Source organism: Nicotiana tabacum, chromosome 19 (genome assembly GCF_000715075.1).
Source record: "Nicotiana tabacum cultivar K326 chromosome 19, ASM71507v2, whole genome shotgun sequence".
Classification (NCBI taxonomy): domain Eukaryota; kingdom Viridiplantae; phylum Streptophyta; class Magnoliopsida; order Solanales; family Solanaceae; genus Nicotiana; species Nicotiana tabacum.
The window spans coordinates 104,034,134-104,055,625 of record NC_134098.1 but is presented as its reverse complement, the minus strand read 5'-3'; the positions used below and the strand labels follow the sequence as shown (position 1 = coordinate 104,055,625).

At 36.8% G+C, this 21,492-nt stretch overlaps 1 protein-coding gene across 2 annotated transcripts; it reads right to left on the bottom strand.

Annotated features, from left to right (window-relative positions):
- Positions 1 to 1,607: 1,607 nt before the first annotated feature.
- Positions 1,608 to 21,104, bottom strand: LOC107786678 (uncharacterized). Of its 2 annotated transcripts, XM_075238352.1 has the most exons (23): positions 20,660 to 21,104; positions 20,472 to 20,579; positions 19,657 to 19,805; positions 18,565 to 18,646; positions 17,978 to 18,402; positions 16,811 to 17,243; positions 16,477 to 16,700; positions 15,403 to 15,598; positions 15,115 to 15,260; positions 14,800 to 14,974; positions 14,653 to 14,706; positions 13,629 to 13,808; positions 7,281 to 7,393; positions 6,476 to 6,658; positions 6,251 to 6,308; positions 6,008 to 6,067; positions 3,652 to 3,693; positions 3,433 to 3,563; positions 3,173 to 3,305; positions 3,017 to 3,094; positions 2,407 to 2,523; positions 2,154 to 2,216; positions 1,608 to 2,079 (listed from the first exon to the last, which is right to left on the bottom strand). In XM_075238352.1, exons 1-23 carry the CDS (start codon positions 20,810 to 20,812, stop codon positions 1,993 to 1,995), a joined length of 3,390 nt encoding a protein of 1,129 aa, XP_075094453.1. In that variant the 5' UTR covers positions 20,813 to 21,104; the 3' UTR covers positions 1,608 to 1,992. The 2 variants fall into 2 exon arrangements, 1 of the variants encoding a protein (XP_075094453.1); XR_012702886.1 differs by lacking the exons at positions 1,608 to 2,079; positions 2,154 to 2,216; positions 2,407 to 2,523; ... (1 more) ...; positions 3,173 to 3,305; positions 3,433 to 3,563 and adding an exon at positions 3,773 to 3,860 and having other exon boundaries at positions 3,661 to 3,693; positions 20,660 to 21,095.
- Between the last annotated feature and the right edge of the window lie 388 nt (positions 21,105 to 21,492).

Here is a 21,492-nt window from a genome sequence, read left to right as displayed (position 1 = left end):
AATTAATGAGGTGACTTTTGAACTTTTCAATATTCTTAAAATTTTGGAAAAAAAAGAAAAAGCCAAAAAAATTGAGATAAAAGATAAATAGTAATTCTAGCCTAAGAGAATGCCACATAACCTCACTTATGCCCTTCAATTATATATGTTGAAGTTTGGCAAATTTGTCCCACATCGGTAGGCTCTTGAATTTTGGGGGGATTTTCCCCCTATAAAAGAAAGCCTCCATTTAAGCACATCACATCCCACCCTCAACTTCCACAAAAGAATGAGTAAATTTCATGGGTAGTCATTCAACTTTGTGTTCATTACTCAAAAGTCATTTTTTTTTTTTTGTTACGTAAAAGTCATTCTACTTTGTGTTCATTACCCAAAAGTCACTTTTCTTTTTTTTGTTACACAAAAATTATTTTACTATGCTCTAGTTATCACAATAATCACTTTGACAAGATTTTACAAACCTTTCACCAGGAAAGTCTATTATGTCCTTGACATTTTAAATTCTCTCATTTATGTAATACCTTCTATATAATATATGCTATATAATATACTTTTACCCAGGTATTTTACTTATAATTAAAATAACTTAATATTATTTTATTTATTATTTTTATAATATATTCGTACATTTAGTTTTTTTAATATTAATTTTTAAAATATATAAGTAGCATTATTAAATTTGTTAGTAACATTATCGGGAACAAATCTTAAGTCCACGTTCTTAATCATGCTTAATGAAATATGTTTAATAAAAATTAAAAAATCAAAGCTCATTGATTTATCAGCCAAGTTCATACCCATTAATTTAATAAATAAAATACCCACATTTAGCAAAATGACACATCACATTAATACTTTCAAATAAATAATATTAACAGATAAACCTTTAAAAATTAATATTAAAAACAAATATCTTTGAAACGTCTATTAAAATTTTTATTGACTATAAAAAAACTATCATTTGTTAAACAAATATGTTTTTATTATATGTTCATGTTTGAATATGATTAAATAAATTGAGTGCGATGAAAAAAAAATTTCATTATATGTTCATGTTTTTATTAAATGTATGGATATATTATAAAAATAATAAATAAAATAATTTAAAATTTTTTTAACTATAAGTAAAATACCTAGGTGAAAATATATTATATAGTATATAATATATAAGGTATTACATAAATGAGAGGATTTATAATGTCAAGGACATAATAAACTTTTCAAGTAAAAGTATTATAAAATCTGATCAAGGTGATTTTTGTGATAAATAGAGTAAAGTAAAATAATGTTTGCGTAATAAAAGAAAGAAAAGTGACATTTGGGTCATGAACACAAAGTTGAACGATTTTTACGTAACAAAAAGAAGAAAAGTGTTTTTTGCATAATGAACACAAAGTTGAATGAATGAACAAAAAGAATCCCAATTCCCATTCCTTAAGGTGGGGGTGGGGGGAACTATCTTCCTTTTGTCGCAACCAATAGTACCTAAACACCATTTTGAGCAGGCAAAGCTAAACATATCTTCCGAAAATACCTGTGCAGTTTCCAGATACTATAGAGATTAATGTATTGCAATCAGAAGAGCAAAAGAAAAAGGAATGCAGGAATGGACAAAATCTTCTCTATTCTCTATTTATAAGATCAGATCTTTCATACAACAGGTGCCCCTTTTCATTACAATCACCCACACCCTCAATGGAAAAGCTAAAATTTGATACAAACTATGAATCAAGAAAAGATGGTAATCAAAGAACGAATAGCAATGATATGCCTATCTACAAAATAATTTTCTGCAGGACAGAGATGTGGACACTAGAGCAGGAACTGAAAATCTCATCTCGTGCCTCTCACAGAGCCGCTCAACTCCCAGCCCCATATAGTGGTAAACATTTATGCTGATGTCAAGTTGGTGCCTGAAAGTTAACGCTTGAAGCAGATGATCTCACTGGAAGCTCTTTTAAATTTCTGAAAAGCTCTTTACATCCAGATAGCTCACGTCTCTTCTGAATTTGAAGCAGATGAAAGCTTTTCATCCAAGCTTTCAACCAAGTCATGGTATTCGACAAATGATGGATGGGACTGAAGATACAAAGGAAAACCACAGTGAGACACACAAATGAAGTTAGAGTAACGAAATGACATATTAGATTTACCTTTAAAGTAATGTTGTATGCTTTCCACAAGCGCAAATCATGCCGAAATAAATCAAACAAGACCTGAGCAAAAATAATAAAATGAAACCCGTGTGAGCTTTACAACTAACAAAAGTGACTCTCAAAATAAGCCGATTTTGAAGTTCGCCCAAAGGGGAATGTAAGCAGTAAAACTAAGGGGAAACCATCTTTCATGTAGTTAAGGTAACCTATCTGTAATATCCTACATTCAATAAAGGGAATTTAGCCAGACCTCAGACCGCCTCAAAAGTGTGGCCAGTACTACAATCCACTCTTTGAACTTGACAGAGCACATATGAGACAAAAGGAACTCTGCATCTAAACGACTTTGCAGTGTTTCCATCTGAAGCTGATGATTCAAAAGGAAAAAATAATTAGTATCAGTATTAAGTTCAACAACATCTATAGCTGAACACACTTTCAGAATGCATATAAGCAAACGTACTAAAACAAAATACATCTAAAAATGAAATTCAGGCACCATTTGGGAACTGATTGGTACAAGTCAAAGCTGTTACGTGAACTGGAACATCTACGGGTATAATTAAGAGAACACTAAAAAGCATAAAAATAAGAGATCAGATTGATTTAAAAGTACTTTGTTATACCACAAAAGATCAGTAAACTCATAACTTGAACACAAAGTAGAAACTTCTCAAATTCTCTGGAGACAAAGTGCCCCAATCACATCACCAAGAGAAAAACCTTTGTGATGCAAGAGCTTAAAATAGTTTATGGACATAATTCACCTTATCATCCATCTGATACGAAACAAATATGATAATGAAGCTTATACAATGGTAGCATTCTACATGACATATGCAAGCATTACTAGTTAGTACCTTCTGCCGAATAAGTTCAAGCCCTGAAGCAAAATTGTCTAACCGAGCACTTCCATATCTTTCTCGCTGCAAATATTCCTGCAAGGCGTTTATATCACATGATCTGTTTTCAATAACATAATAGGATACAATCAAAAAAGTATATCAGAATCATACCACGAGGTCAAACTGTGTGCCCTTCACAAAAGCGACAAGCTTTGACAGTTCTTTTCCAGACATCAAATAGCTTGCATGGCTTTCTAAAATATTCTTAACAGAAGCAACATGTGCACTCAGCTCCTTAAATGAACTGCTCCAAGTATTTTAAAAGAAAAGGAACAAAGTAAGTGAAAGTCTTCTTCCATCATCAGCACCAGAATCTTGGTGCCAACTTTTGCTAAAAGATAAAGCAAAGAACTGCACTAATTAATATCTACCCTTTGGACTCCAAAGTTTGCCTCCGGTAACTAGAAGGAAACAGAAAATATCCAAAGAATCTAGGAGATAGCTTCTCAGAATCAGTAGTTGTGGGTTCATATTCCCTTCCAGATCTGAGAAGAAACCTCACCTGAAAACCAAAGATAAAAATGTGAATACTTCACACAAAGAAGACATTTATCTTGTTAAAGAAGCATGATCGACATCCAAGTTCATACCAGTTCCCCTGCCAGTTCATATAAAGACTCATCCAATGTTGCCTGGGCAAGAGGAGAACACCAAGTGAGGTCAAGGAGTAAGTCCAAAGTTGCTGATGTTACTAAAATGTTTTGACTTTACCATGTATGTGTTTTCTTGATCTCCGTTTGGAAACAAATTGAATTAAAGTTCATTAACATCTTGATCTTGTTAATAAAATTTGAAATGCCTGGGACCAAATATCATTTATCCTTTACCCAGTCAATTTGATGTTTTACAGATGACAAAACTCATGGCAATTGTCAAAAAGGACATGCATAAGGGATATCACATCACAAAAATGCATCAAATACTTGCTACAGTTAAGCTTTTTTTTTTTTTTTATGAAGTAAGAAGTTTCATTAATGGCATCAAGAAGATGCAGTAGGTACAAAAAAGAGTTGTAGCTCCATTATACAAGAGAATATACTTGAACAAGCAGCCACTCATGCAATAGCACAAACAACTGACGTGGTAACGCCATTCAGAAACATATTTCAGGCCTCACAGTTCCACGAATACATGTTCAGATGTAAATTCAAATTTCACAAATCATTAAATTGTATGATGTTGAAAAATGATTACTGGAATGAAATGGACCAGAAAAGAGCAGAAGGGATTTAGAGGATTCATATAGCCGGTCTCAATTAATCATGAATTGAAGCATAGTTGAAGCAAAGAGCAGATTTAGATTTAGAGGATCCATATAGCAGCCCCAATTAATCTGGTATTGAAGCACTGACGATTGATCGATTGATTAAAACGTCTGAAGTTTCCATTACCACCATCCAAAACTCTAGTCAAGCAAGCCCCACCAACCACCAGGTAAGGAGTAGAAAAAATATCATAAAGTTATGGAGTTAACAAATAACAAGAAAAAAGTAATGTGATGGATAAGGGATATGCCTGCCTGCCTCTTCAGTGATGGATAAGGGATATGCCTGCCTCTTCAGTGTCTGTGCACACACACTTCACTGAGGAACACGATAATTAAGAATTCCAAGACAATCGTTTGGATACTCGGGAAAAATTTATTTCACCCCAGAAGTAAATTGAATGGCTGTAATTACTTAAAAAGAAATTCAAATTGGAACACTGACACCTAGCCACAATTTAAACAAGATAATGAATTGAAGAGCTTCCGTAAATGATATAATAAAGGGAGGTGAATTATAGCTATTGTTCACGAATCACGATATCTAAGAGTACACAAAGGAAGACCCGACCCATCTGATACATAACCAAATTTCCACATCCCTAATTATGCAGGCCATCTTCTGCCCAAAGCCTAAGAAATCTAAAACAATCATGAGGCTATTTAATAGATACTTTTTTTGATAGGTAAATCTCATATATTTAACTGGTCTTGTTCCAAACAAATCTTTGATGAAGTCATCCATGCAGAAAATGAAAAGAATTATGAAATCAAAATGAAGATAAGTATGCAAACGCGGAGAACATTTCCTTATATCGCCCCCTACCCTTTGTTAACTTCACAGCTTTTTTTGGTGAATTATTTTTGCTTTCTAGACAAACAATTCTGTGTATAGGGAATTTACCTTTCCCTACTTTAAGGAGAGCTACAATTTCAAGTTATGCTTGCTACGGAAAGAACACCACAGACCATACAGCTAAGGCCAAAAATTATTAAACCCAATTTATTTTAGCAAAACTTAAGATACCTATCTTCGTATTCAGGAAGAGTATTAGTTAAACTGCCCATCAGAAATGCCCAAGGGTTCTAACAAAAGTAACCATACCAGCAACCTCTAATTTTTATAAAATGAGAAATCCATTGGAAATGACATGAAAAGTGAAAACCCAAATTACTACTTAAGAAAAATAAAAAAAGAAAAACTAAACTTAAGCATACTGAAGCTGCATCCTCTTCTTTAGCATATAGAACAAAGGTAGACATACAGATAGGCCATCAATTATGCAAAAACACAAGATTAATAATTATCCAACATTTGAACCTAAAAGGAGGGAAAGAAAGAGAAATAGTTAAGAGGGAACTTCACTAGAAGTCAAGAGTAGCGCTAATAAAAAGGCAGATGCTGGCTTCAAATATATTGATTTCAGAGCTGCAGCATGGACCGCAGAGCCCAAATTGATGAATTTTCAGATTTTCAAGAAGCAAAATATGGCACCCAAAACAGAGTGTTTACACACATCTAAAGGAAATCGTTCAGTGAGAATAATTACTTATTCACCAAAAATAGGAATTGTTCATTAAATTTTTCCTTCAACATTTACCTGCTATATTATTATCCAGGGAAATACTTCAACAGATTAACATGGATAAAAGCTAACATTTATTACATCTGGCATGATTACCTGCAACAAACGCAATGCACAATACTGACTTACAGCTGGACCCTCAAGCTTAGCAATTACCTGCAGCAAGAGGCATATCAAACAAAGACATCCAAATGTACTTCCTGAAAGATATTGCACAAAGTCTTCAACACAAACTAAAGAAGCCCCAGCCAACTCCTAAAGACAGGGAAGCTTAGAGAAGATATACAGTTTGTATCCCAAAGACAAGATGGAGATTGCAGACAGAAATTTGAAACTTACTAGTATATAGCAAGCGGCAGTGCGATACCATCTCCTTTGGAAGCATTCCTCAAATAGCCTAAACATAGAGACGAATTAGCTCATAATGGAGTTGGACACAACAAGAAATAATTTTCTACAACGCATGAACTATCTAATAGGCTTTTGATATACATTAAAACTGCTCCTTTGTTAAAATTCATCTAGTAGTGTCGTAAAGGTTAAAAAATATATGCTTTTACATACTCAGTCGATCTCCCGGCAGCAGCAAATAAATCTGCCCAATGCCGGCCATCAGTCTTTCTTGCAACACTAACAACCACGTCAAAGTACTCCGGAAAATTTCTTATTAAATCACATGTCTTATCCAGAAGTGACGAATTTGTTGAATGGTTGGGAATAACACTCTGATTTTTGCTAGGGTTTTTCCTGTAAAAGAAGACGCATATTATACAACTATGATGAAAATACAAGTGTTCTGGGTTTGGCAGAGGGAGAAAAAAGAGAAGACCGGTCAGATCAAAGTCATACAAAATTAGTGACAATCTCAACAAGAAAACTTCCAAGTTCCACAAAAAGATGCATTCCGAGAAAACAACAACTATTCAACAAAAATTAAACTTTCTACCTCATTTTAGTTAACTGTTTTTCTCAAAACCACTTGCTATTTTCAGAGTCAACTGGTTTTTCTTTAACTATGATTTTCTTAAACATTTATCTATATCATCAAATTGTAAAAGTGTGAATTATTTATTTATTTATTGTAGAGCTTTTGAATATATGAATTTTATTTTAAATAACCAAAAGAATTGATGTACAAATTCAAGCCAAAAATAAGACTGTTGAATCCTTCTACTCCAAGACCCATCATTTATGATGGGTTGGAGGGAGTGCTAGAGCAAGATAATATTTGTGATTCAACAATGTTCCCGTGGAAACTCCTGAATATCAGAACTCTAAGGACCAGAAAAATATACATGACGAAAAATCAGCACGAGTATTTTGGATAGCAAGTGATAATCTTACAAACTATCAAATTGGTAAAATTTACCCAGAAATGTCGGCTTCAAACACAGTAAAAAGAAGCCACTCTAGGCAGTGAGAAAAATGTGGCTTCTCTGCAGATAATTGCGCCAATCTTAGAGCTTCTTCCTTTTTATCCCTCTGCCAAAACAGTAAAAGAGAGTAAAAAAAATTAAGTTGTTCATTCATCCTGTTTAATGTAAATCCTCACGGTTAAGAAACTGTTAAAATAATACTAGGGTCTCGGAGATGAATGGTTATTCAGATAAAAACGTTGATTGCTAAGGCCCAAAAATAAAAGGAAAACATGAACAATAACTAACAGATGAATGGAGTAGGATTAAACATGAATGATTAAATGCATACTCCTTTACAAATTGAGTCGTATAAAATCTTCCTGAAAATAGAAAAAAAATTATGTCATATTTTGTGAAATAAATAAGAAAATTACTACCTTGTCATGATAAAATTTCTATACTAGTGACTTCTCTTATCAGAAATCACATTTATAACTTCGATAAAATCAAAAACTATTTCTCAAGTGCAAAATGTTTCATCGTGTGGTACTTCTCATTTTCTAAACATGTGTCATATTCTCAAAGATAAATTAATCATACCAAATTCAAAGAAAATACCCCAAATGGCTCTGAAGAAGCAAAAAGAAGCATTTGCTCAGGGATGGAGGAACTTCATGATTTGACTTGGGATAAATCTTAATGAATGTTGATGTGCATTATACTTTACTATCATTAATAGCAATCGAGTAATTATGATGTTAATACTGTTAGTTTACAGCATGTATATAGTGTAGTATTGTCCCACATTGGTAGAAGAATAGTATGTCCTTGTATAGTATAGCCCTCTTGTAGTATATTGTTCATCTAATATCAATAACATATTTTCTCCCGTGCCTTCTCACATGGTATCAGAGCAATTGTGAGAGACTTATCGCTGTGCATAAATTCCAGCGATTCCGGGAAAGAGAAATCGCTGTGCATAAATTTCCGTGAAAGAGAAATCAGTACTTTTTTAAGGCTGTCTTCTATCTGCTTCATTTCTGTCAGTGTTGTGCAAAATCCAACACTACCACAAGAGTCGTAACTGTCCGGCGACCAAACCCCAGTGAAAAACTCCGGCAGCAGCCTCCTCACACGCCTCCACGCGCCACTAGAAGCTCACGCGCCGGCGCGTACAACCACTTCCGGCCATTTTTTGAAAATCTTCCTTCAGAACAGTTGAGCCGCCTGGTAATTCCGATCCTACCCCTACTGTTTTCATTTCATTCCGACAACTTTGAGTTTTTTCCGACAGCTACAGTACTATTCCGGCTGCTACAGTACTATTCTGACAGCTACAGTAGATTCCGGCAGCTACAGTATTTCGGTATTCTGTTTTTGTGTTTCCGTACACTGTTTCAGTGGATTACAATTGATTCTTTCTCCTATTTGGTAATAATTTGCAACAATGTCTTTGGGATTTGATGCTTTTGGGTCTAGAAACATGAGTTCTGGAAGCTCTAGTGCTATTATTACCTCGGAACCTTTAATAGGAGGTTCAAACTACTTAGCTTGGGCTTCATCTGTCGAGTTATGGTGTAGAGGTCGAAGTGTTCAAGATCATCTAATCAAACAGTCTAGCGATGGAGATGAAAAGGCAATAGCACTTTGGGCAAAAATCGATGCTCAGTTATGTAGCATCTTGTGGCGATCTATTGATTCCAAGTTGATGCCCTTGTTTTGTCCATTCCAGACATGTTATTTGGTTTGGGCAAAGGCACGCACCTTATACACTAATGACATATCTCGCTTCTATGATGTGATATCACGGATGACAAACTTAAAGAAGCAGGAATTGGATATGTCTACTTACTTGGGTCAAGTACAGGCAGTCATGGAGGAATTTGAGAAGTTGATGCCAGTTTCTACTAGTGTGGAAAAACAACAAGAGCAGCGACAGAAGATGTTTCCCGTTCTTACTCTCGCTGGACTTCCTAATGATCTTGATTCAGTACGCGACCAGATTTTGGCTAGTCTGTCTGTCCCGACAGTTGATGAATTATTCTCTCGATTACTCCGCCTTGCTACAGCACCAAGTCCACCAGTGATCTCATCAAAGATACTTGATTCCTCTGTTCTTGCATCCCAGACAATGGATGCTCGGGCATCTCAAACTATGGAGCATAGACGAGGAGGAGGTCGTTTTGGAAGATCTAGACCCAAGTGTTCTTATTGTCACAAACTTGGACACACTCGTGAAATGTGCTATTCCTTACATGGCCGTCCACCCAAAAATGCTTACATTGCTCAGACCGAGACTCCAGGAAACCAAGGATTTTCTTTATCTAAAGAAGAATATAATGAGCTCCTTCAGTATGGAGCAAGTAAGCAGACATCTCCACAAGTAGCCTCAGTTGCTCAGACTGATACTTCTGTTACTGGTAATTCTTTTGCTTGTATTTTCCAGTCTAGCACTCTTGGCCCATGGGTCATGGACTCAGGCGCTTCTGATCACATCTCTGGTAATATATCACTTTTGTCAAATATTGTATATTCACAGTCTCTTCCCACTGTTACTTTAGCCAATGGATGTCAAACTAAGGCAAAAGGAGTTGGACAAGCTAATCCCTTGTCTTCTATCACCCTAGATTTCGTTCTTTATGTCCCTAGTTGTCCTTTTAGTCTTGCATCTGTTAGTCGTTTGACTCGTGCCCTCCATTGTGGTATATATTTTATTGACGATTCTTTTATTATGCAGGACCGCAGTACGGGACAGACAATTGGTACAGGACGTGAATCAGAAGGCCTTTACTACCTTAACTCACTCAGTCCTTCCATGTCTAGTTACAGATCCTCCAGATCTAATCCACAGACGTTTAGGACATCCGAGTTTATCCAAACTTCAGAAGATGGTGCCTAGTTTATCTAGTTTGTCTACATTAGATTGTGAGTCGTGTCAACTTGGGAAACATACCCGAGCCTCCTTTTCGCGTAGTGTTGAGAGTCATGCAGAGTCTGTCTTCTCCTTAGTTCATTCTGATATATGGGGTCCTAGTACAGTCAGTTCATCCTTGGGATTTCGTTATTTTGTCAGTTTCATTGATGATTATTCAAGATGTACTTGGCTTTTCTTAATGAAAGATCGTTCTGAGTTATTTTCTATATTCCAGAGTTTCTGTGCTGAAATCAAAAACCAATTTGGTGTTTCTATTCGCATTTTTCGCAGTGATAATGCCTTAGAATATTTATCTTCTCAATTTCAGCAGTTTATGACTTCTTAAGGAATTATTCATCAGACATCTTGTCCTTATACCCCTCAGCAAAATGGGGTTGCTGAGAGAAAGAATAGGCACCTTATTGAGACTGCTCGCACACTTCTAATTGAATCTCGTGTTCCGTTGCGTTTTTGGGGCGATGCAGTTCTCACAGCTTGTTATTTGATTAATCGGATGCCTTCATCTCCCATCAAGAATCAGATTTCGCATTCAGTATTGTTTCCCCAGTCACCCTTATACTCTCTTCCACCTCGTGTTTTTGGGAGCACGTGTTTTGTTCATAACTTAGCCTCTGGGAAAGATAAGTTAGCTCCTCGTGCTCTCAAGTGTGTCTTCCTTGGTTATTCTCGTGTTCAGAAGGGATATCGTTGTTATTCTCCAGATCTTCGTAGGTACCTTATGTCAGCTGACGTCACATTTTTTGAGTCTAAACCTTTCTTTACCTCTGCTGACCACCATGATATATCTGAGGTCTTACCTATACCGACCTTTGAGGAGTTTACTATAGCTCCTCCTCCACCTTCGACCACAGAGGTTTCATCCATACCAACCGTTGAGGAGTCTAGTGTTGTTCCCCCTAGTTCCCCAGCCACAGGAACATCACTCTTGACTTATCATCGTCGTTTGCGTCTTTCATCAGGCCCAACTGGTTCTCGTCCTGCACCTGACCCTGCTCCTGCTGCGGACCCTGCTCCTAGTACACCGATTGCACTTCGGAAAGGTATACGGACCACACTTAACCCTAATCCTCATTATGTCGGTTTGAGCTATCATCGTCTGTCATCTCCCCATTATGCTTTTATATCTTCTTTGTCCTCTCTTTCCATCCCTAAGTCTACAGGTGAAGCGTTGTCTCATCCAGGATGGCGACAGGCTATGAGTGACGAGATGTCTGCTTTATATACAAGTGGTACTTGGGAGCTTGTTCCTCTTCCCTCAGGTAAATCTACTGTTGGTTGTCGTTGGGTTTATGCAGTCAAAGTTGGTCCCGATGGACAGATTGATCGACTTAAGGTCCGTCTTGTTGCCAAAGGATATACTCCGATATTTGGGCTTGATTACAGTGATACCTTCTCTCCTGTGGCTAAAGTGGCTTCAGTCCGCCTTTTTCTATCCATGGCTGCGGTTCGTCATTGGCCCCTCTATCAGCTGGACATTAAAAATGCCTTTCTTCACGGTGATCTTGAGGATGAGGTTTATATGGAGCAACCACCTGGTTTTGTTGCTCAGGGGAGTCTCGTGGCCTTGTATGTCGCTTGCGTCGGTCACTTTATGGTCTAAAGCAGTCTCCTCGAGCCTGGTTTGGTAAGTTCAGCACGATTATCCGGGAGTTTGGCATGATTCGTAGTGAAGCTGATCACTCTGTGTTTTATCGACAATCTGCTTCAAGTCTCTGTATTTATCTGGTAGTCTATGTTGATGATATTGTTATTACTGGCAATGATCAGGATGGTATTACCAATCTGAAGCAGCATCTCTTCCAGCACTTCCAAACTAAGGATCTAGGCAGATTGAAGTACTTTCTAGGTATTGAGGTTGCCCAGTCTAGCTCAGGTATTGTTATTTCTCAAAGAAAATATGCTTTAGACATTCTTGAGGAGACGGGGATGATAGGTTGCAGACCTGTTGACACTCTGATGGATCCGAATTCTAAACTTATGCCAGGACAGGGGGAGCCGCTTAGCGATCCTGCAAGCTATAGGCGGCTGGTTGGAAAATTAAATTATCTCACAGTGACTAGACCCGACATTTCTTATCCTATGAGTGTTGTAAGTCAGTTTATGAATTCTCCCTGTGATAGTCATTGGTGTGATAGTCATTGGGATGCAGTTGTCTGCATTATTCGATATATAAAATCGGCTCCAGGCAAAAGGGTTACTCTTTGAGGATCGAGGTCATGAGCGGATCATTGGATACTCAGACCAATTTAGTAGGAGGAAATTTGGTGTCCTGGAAGAGCAAGAAACAGAATGTAGTTGTTCGGTCTAGTGCAGAAGCAGAATATCCAGCAATGGCTATGGCAACATGTGAGCTAGTCTGGACCAAACAATTGCTCAAGGAGTTGAAATTTGGTGAAATCAGTCGGATGGAACTTGTGTGCGATAATCAAGCTGCCCTTCATATTGCATCAAATCCGGTGTTCCATGAGAGAACTAAACACATTGAGATTGATTGTCACTTCGTCAGGGAAAAGATACTTTCAGGAGAGATTGCTACAAAGTTTGTGAGGTCGAATGATCAACTTGCAGATATTTTCACCAAGTCTCTCACTGGTCCTCGTATTGGTTATATATGTAACAAGCTCGGTACATATGATTTGTATGCACCTGCTTGAGGGGGAGTGTTAGTTTACAGCATGTATATAGTGTAGTATTGTCCCACATTGGTAGAAGAATAGTATGTCCTTGTATAGTATAGCTATAAATAAGGACCTCTTGTAGTGTATTGTTCATCTAATATCAATAACATATTTTCTCCCGTGCCTTCTCACAAATACCACAATATCTTGACATTGTAAAGTGAAAAATAGTTTGACGAATACACATAATGGGTAATGCAATTTCATTCTCAAGGCACATAATTTTGGTAATACAATTTTTTGGTTTAACCATCCGGTGTTCGAAATCTACTGACCAGTCTAACTCGGATTCGCGTCATAGGAAGCCTATTATGGGGGGTTTTAGCGCACCCTACCAAAGAGGACTCCATTCCCACGGCTCAAACTCGGGGTGCAGCAATATCATTGTTACGCACCATCTCTCTCTCTCTCTCTCTCTCTCTCTCTCTCTCTCAAAGCAATTTCACTGTAATGTACCATTACTCTCTATATCTATCAATCTATCTATCTCTAAAATGTGCAAAGAAAATATGTTCATCTTGGCACATCCCCATATGGGAAATCAAAAGGGATGATTCAACAGAAATGTCTGTATCAGCTTCCTTGGAGAAAGAGAATATGTTCTATTTCTTTCTTAGTTTAGAAATTAGAAACAATCGCCACTATAAAAGAAAACCGTGTTTCAAACCCCAACCTTTTTATCAATAACTAGATACTCCATCAGCTATCTCACTTTAACCATTGAATACAAATAATTTGCGAAGTACCTGTAGAAGATGTCGAAGTAGACAATGCAAAATAGTCTGAGCTTGAGGAGAAGGCTCAAAACATGGAAACTCTGTACATGCGGAAAATGACATTCTCTGGGAGACACCAACTACAACTCCAGCGTTTGGCAGCAAACCAAGAGGATACACCTCACGATCAAATTCCAGCTCCGGATCCAACTAAAAGTTCACACCAAATATCCAAATAAAAGAAAGAAAAGCAGGTTAGAATCTAGACAAAAAGCAAAGGTTAGGTAATGAGATTTTAGGTTTGTGCATGATAATAGGTTTTTAAAAGAGAGGGTTTATGCATGATAATAGTTAATGATTTTTTAAATGAAAAAGAGGGTTTATGCATGATAATAGTTAATGATCTGGGGCAATGAATGATAAGCTAAGATCATAACTGGTGGTGAGGCAATGCTAATTATCGCTGACCTTAGTTGGTCATAAGCAGAAGACGTATAACTTGTATATTTTAAAGATGCAAAGTAATAGTATTCTGATGCTTGAATCCGGTAAAAGATGAATCTTAAGGGCCAGAAGTATACCCGTGCGGGTATTTCATTTCTTTTTTCAAAATGACATCATGAAATGCTCCATTATTTAAACTTCAATCAAGGTTCCACTCTTCGGCTATATTTCACTTGGAATTTCACTGTTTAAACTTTAATTAGCCCCTAATATGGTTTGAACTTATTAAATGATTAAGCACTTTCAAGAACTTGCAGGATCCCAAACAACCTATGCCAGAAAATATCTGGGTTTCTTTAACTTTCCCTTTCTCATTGTTGATCCTGACGACTTCTCCTTAGTCTTCTTCCCAAACTCCTCCCCTCAAGAGAAAAGAAAGAAAAGGGAAAAGCAAGCTTTCACATACAACAGAGCATATCAAAACAGATCAAAAGCTGTATTTCTTGAATCAGTTAACAGCTACTAATAACTGAAACATGGACAATTAACTAGATAGTGCAAAATCAAAGACAAACAAATATGTGGACTCCAGCATTAGCAACTTGAATACCTGCAAGAAATCCTCTTGCTTAAAAGCGTCAACACTGGGAGATGGATACCAAACCTGTAATAATGAGCTTTTAACCAGTATATACATCAGACATGTAAGGTAAGTATAGAAATATACAAAAACTCAACTGCTAAAGAAAACTGTTACCTGCATTCCTCGGTGGCCATAGTCTAACCATGAAACCTCCTCAATCAAGCTTGCTTTCTCCTCTGACTGACCACAGGTAACCCAAAACAACTCCACAGAGTCAGTGAGTTCTCTTTCTCTCCCCTCATCCAAATCAAGAAGTGAAAGCTCTCCATTTGTCCGCAGTATTAAGCATCTGAAAGCACGAAAATGACAACATGTCTTAAACCACATATCAGTACAATTAGAAACCACCAAATCCAGCACATCTCGATACTAGCATGTGGCAATATAGGGTCCAATTCAGAGATGCAATATTCAACAATAAGTACATACCGGGTAGGCTCTCTGGACAGATCCAAAGAAGTTGACAGGCCACCATTCCCTGCAACGCTTTCTCTTGGGAGCTGATCAGGAATAAAACGCATTGAAGCAGGATGGCTCTTTGCAGTCATGATTGATAGCTCTCGTACTGTAGAAAGCTGTTTGTCATGTTATCACTTAAAAACGCATGACAGATATGATACTCTTGTTCAAAAGAAATTCTGCTCTATATTTTGAGCTTTAAAATGCAAATTGACTTTGACACAGTTTTATAGAGCATACACTCTAAGGAAGCTTCACCTGTAAATCGGGGGAGCTCGAAGGTGTTAGTTCACCAGATAATTTCACATGGTAAATATGGACATCAAAGGGCCGGTAAGTGACAAGTAGATAATCTTGGTAAACATCCATGACGATCGGTTTGGTAAGCAAAGGTTTCCGACATAGTAGTGAACTATGATCAAGGTGATATCTGGGATAGAAAAGCAATTCATACCTGTAATTCCAATCAAAGTTGAACAAGTTCTATTAAATGCTATATCTCGAGAACCCTCTTGAAAAGAATCTAAAGATTCAATCTACAATTGGAAAGCTGTATTCGCCCTTCAATAAGAAAAATGACTCCATACAAATACTGCCCAGCACCATATATCCAAACAAAAACAGAGACAAATAGAGGACTCTTGAAGCAAACACTTGAGATATAGAAGTGTAGACAATATTTGCTGCAATCTCCATGCATCTGTCTGACCATAACAAACTCTTGTGAGCACAAGGACATCCATTTCACATACTAGCTGCCTCTTGTAACCAAACAGATTGACATTCAAGGGTAAGCTGTAGCTACTGAATAGAATGCCACTCTACCCCAGGGCGCACCCTTTCGTGGCCAAGCTTATCGAACTAGATGCATATCAAGTTCTTTACTTTTCAAAATATTCCTGAAATGTTTTTCCCATTATGATCACATTTATTCAACTATACATTATTACATTGTCACTCATCCAGATTTCATGCCAAAAGATGCTTTTTTACTGCTCAACGCTCCCTAATTGGAAGTGATTACTTCACCTCTTAAATGCATTGTTATCTAAGAGTAAACCACAAAATCACAGGGGAGTTTCTTAAAAAACCAGTTTAAACATCAGAACAGACCTTTAAATTCAAAGTCAACACCAGTCAGCAGTAAGGTGTTGGAGAAATCCAATATATGGACATGCATATCCTGTACATACATACCTTGTGTAGAACATAGTAACAAATGTAAATGTGCTCGTCTATCTTTATTTTTTTGAGATTGAAATGTGCTCATCTATCTCATACAGCATAAGTTGATGATGTATAGGTACTAGCTAATGCACATAGATAGCTCACCCATCAGAAGAATCATCATAGTTGCAGACAACCACAATCTTCCCAAGCCATAACAAGCCTCTGCACTGGATCTTTTGTTCCTGAGTGACATCTCCAAAAACTCGCCACTTTTTCAATCTTATGTCATATAAGATCAGTCCATGAAGGCCAGCAGCTGCTAAGTACATTCCATCCTTACTAGCTGCCACATGTTGAACTGGCCAATTCTGAGAGATGTAGGAAACCTAGCGGAGAAGTGAAACTACATTAGAAACACAGCTTCCCAATAAAGAAAAACAAAAGCAACATAAACGAAAAGAATAAACCACATTCTTCAGTTAAAATAACTCTTAACTGGAAGGCTAAGATGCAAGAGTTTTAGTTCATCAGTATCTTCTGACTGCACAACAAGCAACCGATCTTCACCATAGATTACTTGTCGGACATAAGTAATCCCAGAGACTCCTCTGTTCAGACAGCATTTTCCAAAAGAGAATGCAATAATTCTCTCTGGAGATCCTTCTTCAATAGCATAAAGCTTGTATCCATATTCATCCCAGTTCATCAGCGAGGTACCACTCATCATAGGTTCATATTTACATTCCTGATTCCGTTTGACAACTGGAGAAGACGCAGAACTTAAGCCAATTTGACGAATTGTGGACATCAAGCGACAGCCAGAAACAGACCAAACTGTTAGCCCTCTTAACTTCCACCCAACTGCAAAAGCAGAATTATCAGGTGTCCATGCAACACAACTGACAGCCCCAGTATCTTCCACTGAATATCTGCAGAAGAATTGCAGGTTTATTGAGAAGTCAGGAAAGTCCTAGTCTTTTGTTAACTGTTGCAAATTTCCTCATACAGAATCTTCCATCACCTTCTTTTCATTCTTACAAGATGAGGCCAGAGCTAAAAAGTCAGTACTACTCTAAAATGTCTCAAAATCAGACCAACTAGGTAGAATACTTTCATTTTAATAGTTTAGATTGATGGATTTGCTTCGCAACTAGTTCTGCTAACTGCCAAAATTTCATAGATATATGCTTCACATGGTTTACACACAAAATTGTTTCTGAAAAGGTCATACGGACACACAAAATTTACCATTGGCTATATCATTGTCCATTGATGGTACATTTGAAATAATACCCTTGGGTAGTAAGTGTGAGCTCTATGATCACATATATAATAATCTTACATAGATGCTTCTCAAATTTTACTTTCTATTCACCAGAAAAAGAAATTTGAATATAACTTAAATAAGTGTACATTGCTCAATACTACGAGTAAAACAGGTTCCTTAAAGCACATATTATAAATTTAGTTGCCACATACTATTATTACTGATTTAATCATCCATTATCAAGCTTATACCCACTTCAAAACAAGACTCAGAAAATAAATAAATGAATTTAGCTTGGGACAAAATAATCAATATGCTGCACTAAAAGAGTTCTCTCATCAGCAACTAATCATGCCTGTCTTTTCCCAACCTTGGATGTCAATGGCAAAAGCTTACCCCCAATCATACAGAGAAACAGAACGCATAAGTGAAGCAGATTCTGCAATGTCATACAACTCAACAACACCTCTTCTCGTACCAACAACAAGGAGTTGTTGTTCTGAAGCAACTGCAGCACATACAGCATCACCAGAGCCCAGTCTCTTTTCAGCTTTGATAGACTCCATTTGCTTCAGACCCTTTTTGCTCACAGAACACAAGACCAGTTGTCCATCAGAAAATAGCACAACAAGCAACCTCAAGGGTAAGGAGAATTCTAAGTGGACCACGGCAGAGTTATTCAACGAATGATGACTAAATTTAGAAAAAGATAAACTCCCGCCAGAAGCAAGACCGTTTTCCAAAGAACTTGCTAGTTTAGGAATGCCACTGCCATCATGAGGCTGAACATCAAGATCAAAGGCATCAAAGGCCCCACAAAACTGCAATACAACAAAAAAATAAAATGAACAAACATTTTCTACATTTTCTGCTGACTGAAATGAACAACTACAGTCTTTAATTTTAACAAGTAGACATAAACCAGAACTGTCAACTAAAACGAAAATGCACAATACTATTAAGACATGTTTAAAAAGAGTTACCTCGCCCTTCCAGGATATATTATACAGAGATCCATCAGAAAGCCCAACTATCATATGTTTGTTGTCGCAAACCATATTGCTCCTGCAAGCCACATATGCAGGGAATAAACTAATTGTGTATTTCAGCTGAGATCAATAGCCAACAAGTTAAATAATGAAGAAACGAATCTGGCATGAAAGACATGAATGGACCTATCTCTCTATTCTCCACAAAATAAACTGCCAGTGAAACAACACAAATTCACACAAGTAGTAAAGTACAGACTGGATAGGACCTCAGGATCTCAATATGGTGACAAATGAAGACAAAATTATACTTGATTGAGAACTTACGCTACAAAGGAAACTAGCCCTACTTAATTGACAACTTAAGCCATTTTCAAATTGCACACAGATAAAATGAACAACGAGATCTCCAGGCCAAGCAAATATGCACAAAGAATCTCCAATGTAACTAGCCTTTCTCTTGGGAATCATACATTAACATATATTAGATTACGTGGTTATTAACTTCACTATCCTCTAGGTCTTGCATCGTCACTAGGTCCCCCTTTTCTTTTGGCAAGCACATCAACATGAGATCTTTTAAAAATCAATTTACAAGTATGTAGCTATTTACAAATATAAGTAGATTATTTCAGCTACTGATTGTGCATTAGCCCCACCTTTCAAAATTCAGTAAGATACTTATTTTATAAGATTTTCAATAAGATAATTTTTTGACGCACAAAATTCAAAAATATCAATTGTTGGATAGATATACAATTATTTTAGGACTTGACAGAGGAAATGACAAACCCTTCTGTCTGGTACAAAAAGCTAAAACCAAACTGCATAATTATTTGACTATGCAGTACCAACAACCTTTGACTTCATAACCAGTAGGACATCTGGTAGCTTATGAGAAAAGAAGGCATTTTTGGAATACATTTCTCTCATGGATTTATCAAAAATGAAATAAATAAAATAATTGTATCTCCTGGACATTGAAAGAATTATTTAGTTCACAGTACAAAAAATCCATGGAGGGTGAAGTTTTCAGCTTGAGATTAAAATTATAAATTGTCAAGAAGTATAAACAGGGCAGCTTACATTGTCAAGTTCCTGTTAGCAAAAGGCACTTGTTCATTCAAGAGCAAAGCTATGCTTGCTAGAAACAAACCAGTTGGTTGTTTGCCTCCAATTTGTATTTTCCTTTCTGTAAAATGGACCTTCAGAATGTGTAGATAGAAGGAAGAGGTCTGCAATACAAAGAAAGTAAGACGGAGTAAGTATAAAAGGCACCCACTGTTTCGCGCATATCAAAGCAGCCCTAACTTCTCAGTATCAGAGACAAGGGCAACAAACAGTAACAGTTCTTTAAATGTCAGCAACAACCCCGTTCACTTTAATCAACCCCTAACTAATAATGATAGGATTTAAGTTATTTTTAGTTTATTTAACATGATATTTACACTTACCATAGACAATTGAATTGATAGTGTATAAAGTTAAACCCAATTTTCCTAGAAAGCTCAGCAAGCAATTTAGTTCTCAAGTGTCCATATAAGTATAGCGACTCTTACAAGATAATTCAAATTGTAAAACATCTTATATTAGTATTTATGAGCGTGAAATCATCAACTATCACATTTTCCATAAGTCCTGGACAATACAATATGCACGTAAGCTGTAGAGCACTTGGGATGCCCTAAACGGTCCGTTCTTGAACTGCAAATGGAGCACATGTTTCAGTTTACATGACAAATTATCATTTTACATACCACTCATTAAGACAGACTCCACCAACCAACTACCCGAACTAGTCGAGGTCGGATATATGAATCTTACTCTCTATTCATTCTGCTCTATTCAGGCACATTACATTACAAAGAGTTCATGAGACCGAATCAACGTAAGACACTTACAAGGACGGCAATCAATTTGGTATCAGGACTCCAAACGGCGCGCAAATTCTCCCCTTCCTTCTGAATTGAATCAGAGCTTCTCTTGTACTTGCCCAATCTCACTCTATGCTGCAACACAAAAGAAACGTGAAAAATAATCAGCACTCAATTAATTATCGAAATTCTCCAATTGTTGCACTCATTCCGACCTGGGAGGAGGACCATAGTTCAAGATGAGTAGGTGAAACGACAAGCAATAAGCGATTGATGAGCTTCAGGTATACAATTTGCTGAGAAGAAGAAGGGCATAACCCAGTTGATTCCATAGGGATGACCTGTGGCCATCCATATGCCATATACATCTTCTTCCAAATTTATGCAAAAAAAATCAGTTCAAATGCAGATCAAAGAGTGGGAGGTTTAGATGGAGATCCAAATCGGGTGTGCATTTGATGCAGAAGAAGATGGTGAATGAAAGAGAGTATCTAATGTGATTGGGACCTCCCTTTCGTTTCAGTTGGGGGGTTTGGATCTCGAGAATTTTGAAGAACAACTGGTGTTGCTGTAAAATTGATTTTACTGTATTTAAATTTTAGAACCCCCCCCCCCCCCCCCCCCCGGGTCTTCAGACCCTGAATTCGACTCTTCCCGTTTAACTCCGCCCGAAATAGCTTTTCTAGACAATAAAAAAATGTTGATTGATGGAGTACTATTTTTAGAATATTTAGTAATTGTTATGAAATATAGTTCAAAGTAACAATATAGAATAAAGAAAAATAAGTTAAGAGATATAGAGAGAAAGAGAGGAGATATTCTTATTTTTTTTTTAATTGTGTGTTTCTTACTATCTATTACAAGGCTTTTATATAAGCATGAAAAGTGAAGAAAAATATGTGATTGAATATGTCATTAAGCATAAAAATATATCATTGAATATGTCATTAAGCATTTGAGAAGATCATGGAGAAAGAGTAGACATCCACCATAATTTGATTTTTCTTATAACACTCCCCCTTAAATGTCCATAGATAATGTGCCTCGT

Coding starts and splice junctions, on each gene's coding strand:
- LOC107786678 (XM_075238352.1), bottom strand. CDS start 20,812: ATGTATATGGCATATGGATGGCCACAGGTCATCCCTATGGAATCAACT. Junction 2,524..3,016: donor TTGAACTTATTCGGCAGAAG/GTACTAACTAGT, acceptor TTGAATCATCAG/CTTCAGATGGAAACACTGCA. Junction 2,217..2,406: donor CACTTTTGAGGCGGTCTGAG/GTCTGGCTAAAT, acceptor ATTTTTGCTCAG/GTCTTGTTTGATTTATTTCG.